This window comes from Leptopilina heterotoma, unplaced genomic scaffold (assembly GCF_015476425.1).
Source record: "Leptopilina heterotoma isolate Lh14 unplaced genomic scaffold, ASM1547642v1 Lhet_65, whole genome shotgun sequence".
Taxonomy (NCBI): domain Eukaryota; kingdom Metazoa; phylum Arthropoda; class Insecta; order Hymenoptera; family Figitidae; genus Leptopilina; species Leptopilina heterotoma.
In genome coordinates, this window is record NW_025111152.1 from 3,416,730 (window position 1) to 3,428,343 (window position 11,614).

The 11,614-nt window shown below is 27.8% G+C and overlaps 1 protein-coding gene across 1 annotated transcript; it reads right to left on the reverse strand.

The window, feature by feature from the left end:
- Positions 1 to 807: 807 nt before the first annotated feature.
- On the reverse strand, positions 808 to 11,614 carry LOC122509984. The gene is made up of 7 exons (XM_043624348.1): positions 11,517 to 11,614; positions 9,654 to 10,017; positions 9,214 to 9,403; positions 9,042 to 9,061; positions 1,811 to 1,915; positions 1,503 to 1,661; positions 808 to 861 (listed from the first exon to the last, which is right to left on the reverse strand). Exons 1-7 carry the CDS (start codon positions 11,612 to 11,614, stop codon positions 808 to 810), a joined length of 990 nt encoding a protein of 329 aa, XP_043480283.1.

Consider the following 11,614-nt stretch of genomic DNA (forward strand, 5'->3'; position numbering starts at 1 on the left):
AAACTCTTCACGAAACAACTAGAAACGTAAAGAGCGAGAAATATTTCCTGATCGAAAAAATTTAAGTCAACTTACGTACAGCAAACCTAGCTGCGAGCTGTCTCGTGAGTTTTATATAAAAAACAAGCTACTGAGGATACAAACAAATGGCAATACTTGGCTCTGTTCAATATCGAACTGTAGATCAGAAATCGGCGGTGTTGCACATCACCCCACAACACCCTATTCCAAAGTTACTAATTAAATTTTTTTCGATTTTTTCGACCTAATTTGATTAGAAATTACAAAATTAATTATTGATAGTTTAAAAACCAAAAATTGTAAAGAAAGTCTTAGTTTTTAAATTTTGTTAAAAAATGTGGAAGTAACTTTTCAAGTCTTATAAATAGATTGTAGAATTTTAAAAATCGCTTTGATTCACCTATTTTTGAACCTAATTCGAATAGAAATAGGAAATTATTGTTATTTTAAAAACCAAAAATTATGAGAAATATCATTTTTAAAATTTTTCAAAACTTTAGGGCTATTATTTAATGAAAGATTTATATATACTTACTTATTATAGTTCTGGCAGTTGGCACAACCTAAAGTCATATTTAAGAACAAGAATATATATTACATAGCCAAGTTTTTTAAATAAATTTTTGTATAAATTACAGGTTGAATATGTTAATTATTTTATTTTAAATATTAATTTCCGTTTTTGAACTTGTATTGTATTAAAAAACAACTATGTTTACACAGTTAAAAAAATTTTATCAAAAAGATAAAAAAATTATCAGTTGATTTACAAAACATTTGTTTCCTTTAGTTGTTGACTTGTTTTAAAAGGACGTAAAATGTATAAGACATTCTAATAATCTGAAAAGCAAATTTTACATTATTGAAATTTAATTGAATCCGTTATAGAAAATTTTTGCGCTATTCCATTTTTTATCTTTTTATTAAATTTTATGTACCTACTTAATCAATATTTTCTGTTTTCTTTATTTTCTTTTTTAATTTTGATTTTATTACTGGGATGCGATTTTGCAATTTGACTTGGCCTTCGATTCGTTTTTGGCATTGATTTTGATATTGACTTAGACGTTGACTTTTACTGTGAAAGTCAATGTCAAAGTGAAAAAGAAAGTCAAAATCAAATCCAAAGTCAAATTACAAAATCTCACCCCTGAACAAAAAGTAAATAATTATTTTATTTACTTTTAAGAAAGTAAAAGGAATCTTTTATTTAAAATATATACATATGTATATATAAAAAATTACCTATATTAAATATTCTTTAATATAAAATAAAAGAATAAAAAGGAAGTAAGTAAATAAAAGAATACATAAATCGATTAATTAATTAATAAATAAAAGAAAAATTAATATATCAGTGAACTTATTAATTAATAAAATGTTTTTATTAATAAATTAATAATGAAATCAATAAATCAATTAATAAATAAATGTTTTAATACATTCGTAAATAAATTTGTACTTGTGAAAAATAAATTTACCTTGAAGAAAGTGTCGACCGACAACAAAAAGAACTTTCCGACACATAATGTCATTGGAACTTGAAGATGTGACATTATAATACAAAGAGATTTTCTGAATTTTATATTTGGAACTGACATCCATCCGCATTCATAAACTGCATCCATTAGTTCTGTTGTCTGCAAAAAATAACTCGTATTTACTTAACAAATTGGAATATTATTTAAACAATTTGAAAATAAATTAATCAAAAAATTTGGGGAAACATATTTTATTTTTAAGAAAAATTTCACATTTCAAATATTTTAGTTTTGAAAGGAAAACTTGCCTTTATGGTGACATCATTACCACGCCAAGTGTAAATAAATATTTGATACAACATGCACATTTGATATAGTAAATACATATAAAATTCCATTGTAGTCGGCGAAATCTTAAAAAATTAATATTAAAATGAAATAAATTAATTTTAAATTAAATAAAATTTGAAAGTTAGTAAAATATTTTTCTACTTTAATATTAAAATAAACTTGATTATACATAAATTAAATAAATAAGTAAATTGAATAATTTATTACTTAATTGTAAAAAATATTAAAAATTTGAAAGTTAATAAAAAAGTATTGATGTTAATAGACAGAAATACTTTAATCTTGAAAATTGGCACCTAATATAAAATAAAGAAGAATTTAAAAAAGTATGACAAAAAAATTAAGTGAAGAATATGTTAATAATATAAATAAACAATCTGTAGGTAAACAAATACATAAGTAACAATTTTAGTATTCTTGTTCTAATAATAGAAAAAAATGGTTTCTTAAATTAGAATCATCAGATCAAGTATTGAATTAAATTATTGAATTTTTTTCATTGATAAACAATTAATATAATAAAAAAGTTTTTTTTATTTTTTAGTAAATATGACTTACTGATGTTATTTCATAAGTTGTCGCACAAATAATAAAACTACTGACGCAGACTTGCATCACAATTCCAATTTGAAAAAAATTTGTTACGTCATTAATAAATCTAAATAAAATAAAGTTTCTCGAGTAGACTTATAAGGAAATTACTAGCTAAAACCTAGCTTTTCAATGTGATTATAATCTTACTTATAGCTTAAATAGAGCAATAGTTTTAATTTTAATTAATTTTAATTTTTACTTTTGAACAATAGGAGTTATTTTTGGAACAAGAGAATTTTTATATGATTTTCCAACTTTTATAAACATTTATTTTTAACTCACTTGACAATTGCCTGATATCGCAATAAGCATTGAATAATTCTTTCATTCAATATTTTCTCTATTGCTTTATCAGTGTAATATGTAACATTTTCTTCCGACCTAGAATAATTTGAAGTTATAAATTTTCTAGTATTTTGGTATGTAATATTTATAAAAATGTATTTTATTCTATTTAGGATAAATCCGGAGGAGATGGTCCACAGAGAGAAAGCTTGTTAATTTTTGTATCAAAATAAATAATTAAATAAAAAAAATGGAAATGAAAATTTAATGTCTATAGATTATTGGAAAAATATGAAGAATCCCTTTAATTCACAGGACCATAAAATTTTTTAAAGAAAGTATTGACCGGACCATATATTTTATATGTTTTTTGGGTCGCTGAATTCGAATCCGAACTCAGTTTTCCGCCATCACGTCAAGTTTTTTCGCAAATTAATAAAATTCGAAAAAAACTGAGTGTAAACAAGATTAAATAAAGATTCTATTAAAAAGCAACTTTAAAACACTGAAAAAATATTATATAATGTTAAACAATCAAAGAAACTCGTAAATATTTAAAATTTAAGATGGAGGATCCAATATGGCGTCAATTTTTTTAAAATTCACCCAATTCGACTGAAACTTGTTACTCGGGGATTTTTGGGGTTGCTAAATACGAATTTCACCTTAGTTCTCAAAAATTCAAAATGACGGATCCAATATGGCTGACCAGTTTTAAAAAAAATTATTGGATTTACCTGAAATGTTATACTCGGGGGTTTTTGGGGTCGCTGAATACGAATTTCACCTTAGTTTTCAAAAATTCAAAATCTGATAAATTTTTAAATAATTCGTTAGCCACATTGGATCCGCCATTTTGGATTTTTTAAAACTAAGGTAAAATTCGTATTCAGCGACCCCAAAAACCCCCGTGTAACAAGTTTTAAGTAAATCTGATAATTTTTTTAAAAATTCGACAGCCATATTGGATCCGCCATTTTGAAAAAACTTGACGTGATGGCGGAAAACTGAGTTTTGATTCGAATTATGTGACACAAAAAACATATAAAAAACATGGTCTGGTCAATAGTTTCTTTAAAAAAAGTTTTGTGGTCCTGTGTTATGTTCTAATTCTAACCTTTTAAAATATTTTCAAATGTGGAAAATTTCATTACAGAAATTGCATTTTTTTACTGTCAACATAAAAGTATTAAAATATGTTGGACAAATTGCCTGCAAATGCTTCGAACACCTGTTGACAAAACTCATGCTTTAAATTATTTTGAGGGATCTGTAAGCGAATTTATATTCAAAAGTTTAAAATTAAAAATGGTGGATTCAATAAGGCGGATTAAATATATGAGAATGTTTTGGATGAAGATTAAACTCATGTTTTAAAGGTTTTTACAGTTGTTTAATAAAAATTTACATTCAACTTTTAATTATTAACGTGTGTGTTATTTATTAAAAAAAAAAAAAAAAAAAAAAAAAAAAAAAAAAAAAAAAAAACTACCTGCGTGGAAATGGAAGAATGAGTAAAAGATGCCAAATTGTGGAAGTATGGCAAACCATGGGAAGAAGAATAACTATTTTTTATATTTAAAAACTATGGGTAAAGTATGACAAACCATGCAATTTTCTTCTCATGGTTTGCCATACTTCACCCATACTTTGAAAATATAAAAAAACAGTTATTTTTTCTTCCAATATTTTGAAAATATATGATTAAAAATATAAAAAAAATACTTAGTTAAATTTCTTCGCGTGGTTTGACATACTTTGCCCACAATACAAAATTTTGACAGTAAACTTTAAAAATATGAAAATAGTATATTAAGCAACAAGGGTATAAAGGCAGCCATTTGTTTACGGTGATTTTTGTGACACGAGTGGAGGTCGAGGGCGCCGTAGACGCCCCGAGACCTCCACTCGTGTCACAAAAATCATCGTAAACAAATTGGCTGCCTTTATTCCCATGTTACTTACGATATTTTTTATTCCTAATGCACAAAAGTGGCGATTTCAGATAGCAGACGACAGGGAGAAAAAGTCATTCACTTGTTCGACTTATATGAAAATGGCGGCCGTTTTCTCCCTTGGGCAAAAATAACGCATGGGATCAGCGGTTATGTTTGCACATGGGAAAAAATGGACGCCATTTTCATATGGTCGAACAAATGAGTGACTTTACTCCCTGTCGTCAGCTATCTAAAAGCGCCATTTTTGTGCATGTGGGATAAAAAACCCTTTTTTCTTTTCCTCATGCATTTGCCATACCTACCTACTTTGCCCATGGTTTAAAAATTAACTTTCTTCATTTTACTTAACCAACGACAAAAAAAAATAATGAAGACCTTCCAATTCAATTTCAAAGATTGAAATGAAATTAAAATTCGGATGTTAATTCTTCTTAAGCAACCGCAGAAACCTTTAAAACATTCTAAATTTTTAATTTTCGAGTAACGGTTCGTTAAAAGCGAACTCAAAAACGAATTTTTCATCAGGTTTGAAAAATTTGTATATAATTTGTACACCATATTGAATCACCGACAGATTGGCTCGGTCGGATAAATGCCTGGCTCGGTGGGCGGACCAAGGGTATTTGGTTCGCGCCCATTAGCCTGGGATTTTTCCGGCACGTGAGATAATCTGAGATAAACCGGTTGTACTCGAAGAGGTTTTCTACAGTTTCCCTCTCAACTGGCGAGAAAACCCATTAGACGGGTAGTCCAGGCAAATGCGAGTACTCCTAATTTTCAAGTCGCTCTGTAGGCGCAAAAATTTAGTATTAAGAAATGTTTGTAAGGAATGTTCTACGGTTGTAAAAACACTTGTATAGCCAAGATTGTAGGCTTAAGACGGGTGTATAAACAAATAAAATAAAAAAAAATATTGAATCCGTCAATTTAAATTTTGAAATTTGTAGTTCAGATTAATGTTCAGTGACTACAAGAAGATTTAAAACATGAATTCTGTCCAAATCCGAAACATTTTTACATTTTGGTAAAAAAAACGTGTCGAATTAAATTAAAAAATTCTCTTTATGAACTTTTACATCAGATTCGTAATCAATTTGAAAAAATAAGTAAGTGTAGTTTATTAAGACACTGATTTCAACACTTTTGTGTTCGCAGTAAAAGAGAAATGGAATTTCTTTAATGAAATCCCCCACAGCACCGAAACCTTTCTAAAAATTTATTAAATATTTACTTGCAATATTCGGAATATTTAATTGCAATGTTTTTTGAAATTTGTGTACAGATTTAAATGTCCCGATTAAATAAATGTTTAGCGCGAAGCTTTCCTGAACATTTCAATAAAATCTTCGCATAATTATAATTATAATTATGCGAAGATGTAATTTCATGTTCAGGAAATGTTCAGGAAAGCTTCGCGCTAAACATTTATTTAATCAGAACATTTAAATCTTTACACGATTTTCACTAAAATTTTCAGTTAAATATGACGAATATTGCAAGTAAATATTTAATAAATTTTTAGGAAAGTTTCGGTGCTGCGGGGATTCCAACTTTGAAGAATTTTTTTATAGGTTAGAATATATTTAAAGGGTTTCTCAGCTTTCTTCCCGTAATTTATAGTGATTAAACTTTCGTTTTTCCAAATTTTATTTTTTTGTTCAATTATTTTAATTCTGTCAAATGTTATACGATTTTAACACTAAAATTATATTTCTTCACTGTGTGGACAATTGAATTTTTCGTTATTTTAAAGTTAAGTGTTTATCCCTTTCGTGCTTTCGGGACATATACATATGTCCGACTTTGAAAATTTTATGTAATTCTTATAAAACTCAACCAATTAATTTGCGGTAAATTTTTTTCTATTCCGAATGGATGCTGCTTACAATTTTTTACAATACAACTTACAAAAAATACAATTTTTTATAATTAAAAGCTATGGCCATATCCCCTGAACTTATCTCATGTTTATAAATAACACAGTGCAACATTTTTGAGGTCATCGAATGTGCACTAATTTTGACTTCAGTTTCTGAAAGAACTTATCGAAACTAGCAAAAACCTATTTCAGTTTTGCTAGATTAGCTCGGATTTGAATTTTATCGACATTTGAATTTTTTTTTTTTGAATTTTCACATTTTTCAGTTTTCTGATACGGGCGGATGGGAACACTGGATATTAAAAGTTTATGAAAAAAATTCGCAATGGTCACGATTTGAAAAGCAATAATCCCTCTTTAATTACAGAGAAAGAAAGAAAAATTTGGTCGAAAATTGTTCCAGTTACGAATTTTTTTTTGACATTTTTACATTTTTCGGTTTTCTGAAACGAGCGGGTGAGACAGCTGGCTATTAAAAGATTATAAAAAAAATTCGCGGTGGTCACCATTTGAAGAGCAATAATTCCTCTTTAATTTCTGACATTGAAAAAAAAATTTGGTCGAAAATTGTTCGAGTTATGAATTTTTTTCGTACTTTTTCAAATTTTTCTTGTTTTTGATTCGGGCGGGTGAGAACGCTGGTTATTAAATTTTTCTTTTTTAAAATCGTAATGGTCACATTTTGGAGAGCAATACTTTCTCTTTAATTTCTGACAAAGAAAAAAAAAATTTGGTCAAAAATTGTTCCAGTTCGTCGCTTGGGGGCAGCAACATGCCGACTCAGCTAAACGGTGAAAAAGATGCCGTTTCAAAAAGAAAAGTGAAAAACATGCCATTTCACGAAACCTATGGAAACTATGCCTCGCCGCGAAAGCGCTGAGAAACATACCTTCTCCAAACGAACGGTGAAGAACATGCCTTTTCATACAACTTTTCAACTTATTTACGGTTGAAAAGGCATGTACTTCACCGTTCGTTTGGAGAAGGTATGTTTCTCAGCGCTTTCGCGGCGAGGCATAGTTTCCATAGGTTTCGTGAAATGGCATCTTTTTCACCGTTTAGCTGAGTCGGCATGTTGCTGCCCCCAAGCGACGAGTTATGAATTTTTTTTTGACTTTTTCACATTTTTCAATTTTTTGATCAGGCGGGTGGGAACGCAGGCTATTGAAAATTTATAAAAAAATTTCGAATGATCACAATTTGAAGAGCATTAATTCGTCTTTAATTTCTGCCCAAAAAAAAATTTGGTCAAAAATTGTTCAAGTTATGATTTTTTTTTTACTTTTTTTGAATTTTCGGTTTTCTGATAACGGAAGTGGGAATATTGACTATTAAAAATTTATAAAAAGAATTCGTAATGGGCACAATTTAAAGAGCAATAATCCCTATTTAGTTTCTGCCCAAGAAAAAATATTTGATTCGAAATATTTGGTTTCGAAAAAAGTCAAAAAAATCAAAACCCGCGGTTCGACAGGACCGCCGGTATATAAATGTACAGAAATAAATAAATAACACGAATAATTTTCTACCAATTTTTTTTCCTTTATCAGAAATTAAAGAAGGATTATTGCATTTTAAAATTTGACCGTTGTGAATTTTTTAAATAAATTTTTAATAGCCAGCGTTCCCACCCGCCCGTATAAAAAAACCGAAAAATGTGAAAAAGTAAAAAAAAAACCATAACTGGAACAATTTTTGACCAAATTTTTTTTCTTTGACAGAAATTAAAGAGGAATTATTGCTCTGGAAAATGTGACCATTGCGTTTTTAAAAAAGAAAAATTTAATAACCAGCGTTCTCACCCGCCCGAATCAAAAACAAGAAAAATTTGCAAAAGTACGAAAAAAATTCATAACTCGAACAATTTTCGACCAAATTTTTTTTTCAATGTCAGAAATTAGGGAGAAATTACTGCTCTTCAAATGGTGACCATTGCAAATTTTTTTTATAAACTTTTAATAGCCAGCGTTTCCACCCGCTTTATCAAAAAACCGAAAAATGTGAAAAAGTCAAAAAAAAATTCATAACTCGAACAATTTTCGACCAAATTTTTTTTTCAATGTCAGAAATTAGGGAGAAATTACTGCTCTTCAAATGGTGACAATTGCAAATTTTTTTTTATAAACTTTTAATAGCCAGAGTTTCCACCCGCTCGTATTAGAAAAACCGAAAAATTTGAAAAATTACAAAAAAAATTCATAGCTCGAACAATTTTTGACCAAATTTTTTTTTTCTTTGTCAGAAATTAAAGAGGAATTATTGCTTTTCAAATTGTGACCATTGCGAATTTTTTTAATAAACTTTTAATAGCCAGTGTTCTCATCCGCCCGTATATCAGAAAACCGAAAAATGTGAAAGTTCAAAAAAAAATTCAAATGTCGATAAAATTTAAATCCGAGCTAATCTAGCAAAACTGAAATAGGTTTTTGCTAGTTTCGATAAGTACTTTCAGAAACTGAAGTCAAAACTTACTGCACATTTTTTGTGTTGCACTGTGTAATATTCATAAAGAGTCGACAAAAAAGTCAAAATAACCTTTTTCCGTTAGATTCAAATTTCTCAAAAACGTCTAAATTTTTGTTTGAAAATTCAATAATTTGAGTTGAATTTAGTGAATGGGTAGTAAAAAAATCTGTCAATTCACGAAAATCTTGTTTGAGAATTTCCATTTGTCCAACCATTACAACATAAAAATTTGTAGTCATTATATCAATCATGGAATTCATAGCGGCTGTGGTAAGCAAAAGAATTGTTTGAGAAATGTACGTGTAAGCATAAGCTGGATTGACTGTTGCATTGTACGGGTACCATGCAGCGTAAAGTAATGTCTTTTCCTAAAAAACAAAAAAACTCTCATTACAATTGTTAGAAAATAATTGCAACCGTAAGAAAGCGAATGCAGTAAATTTTTGTATTAACAGAGTAAAATTTACTTATGTCTAAAATTTTTGCTCTAATTTTTAATATTTCCCAAAAGTCAGTTTTACTATTTCCAAAGTTTTTCCTTGTTCTGATCTTTTGTGATTATTAAAATTAAATTAAAATTTAATTGAAAAAATTGTAAAATTAATTTGATTATTGTACCTCTCTGTTTTCAACCAATGGAAAAATAATCCACAAAACACAAGTTCCAAGTGACAAAGAAAGAAATGTATATGAACTTGCTCGTCCTACTTTTGCTGATTTTTTCAATACATTTAAATGTTCAATTCGTCTTGGAGCAAATATAGGATTGTTCAATCTTTGAAAGAATCCTTCAATTTTCTTTCGTCGAAATAAAAATACAACGAGTTTCGATGCATAACCAACGCAAGTTAATGTGAAGAAAGAACTATCCACAAGTTGTTTCATGTCACCTCGCATAATATACATGCTTGTAAATTGTGCCGGTAAAAGTCCTCCAATATAATAAAAGTGAATCACATATCCGTAAATCTTGTATATAAATCTTGAAAAATGATAAACAGAGGGAAAAATTTAAGGTAAAAAAAATTTAAAAAAAACTTTTGACTTTTTTTCATCGATTTTAGAGTTTTACAATCTTTTATTTTATTTTATTTTTTTTTATCTTTATCTTAAAAACGGGTTTAAAAATAAAATTTCTAGTGTTAAAATAATTCAATTAAACTTCTGCCCTATTCTTTTCAACTTTTACTAATTCTAGAGTAACTTTTTCAACAAAATTTTATTATTTCTAATACTAAAATCTCTTTGGAAAACAGTAAAATTTACCACAAATACAAAATTTTATTTTCAAAGATAATTTTACTGTGCGATAATAAAAAAAATTTTACTATATTTTATACTATTTTTTATTTCGAATTAAATTAATTAGGGTAGAGTGGGGTAAAAAAGCCACATTTTTACTTTTGATGCTGTAAAATCTGTATTTAAAATTTTTTTCTCAAATTTCCAATTGTTATTGAAAGTTTAGTTATTAAGCTTGAAAATTCTTGACGGAAATATTTTTTATCTCATGAAAGGACTAAGTTATAAGAGTTTTACGAAAGCACTGCAAGTGGCTTTTTTTGCACCACCTGGTGGGGTGAAAAAGCCACCCTACGATTTTAGCAAAACACGTTATCAATTTAGGTATTTTTATATTTTTCCTTTATTTATATGACAAATAGTCTTATTTGAAAAATATTCTAATAATTATGAAAGAGTTTTTAGCAAGCAAAATTAAAAATTATATTAAGTTTACCTGTTTTCGATTTGCACTGCCAATTTTTCGTACCTTTTTTAGAAGTTCTCTTTAAGTTTTACCACAGATAACATATTTCGTTGCAACCGTTTATTCATTGTTTATTTTTTAAATGCACTTTGAACTACTTTTTCGTCGTGTTTAATTTATTTTATTAAATAAACACGAGAAATTTTGTAAAATAAGAAGGTTAGTTTAAATAGAAAACAAGTGAATTTCACAAAATATTCAATGGATTTTTTGCCCTGGCTTTTTTACACCCAAGACCAGTTATTAAAAAAAGCAAAAATAAATTGTTAATTCAGTTCAATTTCCAAAAATTAACATTGTATACGTTTTCGGTATACTTTTCTCCTTATGTACAAACATTTACTTTTATTATTCGTTCACTTAATCAAATTGTAATATGTTTGAAAAGTTCACCAAAATGTTTTCAAAAAAGCAACAAAAAATTAAAATTACAATAAAAACAATATTAATCTAGGTACAACATTCAGATTAGATTCAAAAGTTGCGTATTACCTAATAGTATTTATATTCTAAACAGCTGATAAATCGGCTTAATAGTTTTTAAATAAAACTCAAATGGCTTTTTTACCCCACTCTACCCTATAATAAACAAAGAAAATACTTTAAAAAATACTAATGTTTTCACTAAAATTTTTTCTTTGCAAGTATAAAAAAAATTTACTTTTAGAAATAGTAAAGGACTTTTTATGAATTTTGATTCACGAATGTAAAACCTTAAAGTCGGATTCTCAACGGAGGAAGGCCAAGCGCCGAAGAATTTGAATGTACGAAGATTTATAGTAAAAGCGTCTTCTGGTCTATAGACTTCCAT

Bases quoted from the DNA above. Each gene is read 5' to 3' on its own strand.
- LOC122509984 (XM_043624348.1), bottom strand. From the start codon at position 11,614: ATGGAAGTCTATAGACCAGAAGACGCTTTTACTATAAATCTTCGTACA. The intron at 9,062-9,213 runs GTGAATTGACAG...AATATTACACAG, and splicing joins AATTCTCAAACAAGATTTTC to TGCAACACAAAAAATGTGCA. The intron at 1,916-9,041 runs GTAAGTTTTGAC...TAATTTTTTAAG, and splicing joins TGCAACACAAAAAATGTGCA to ATTTCGCCGACTACAATGGA.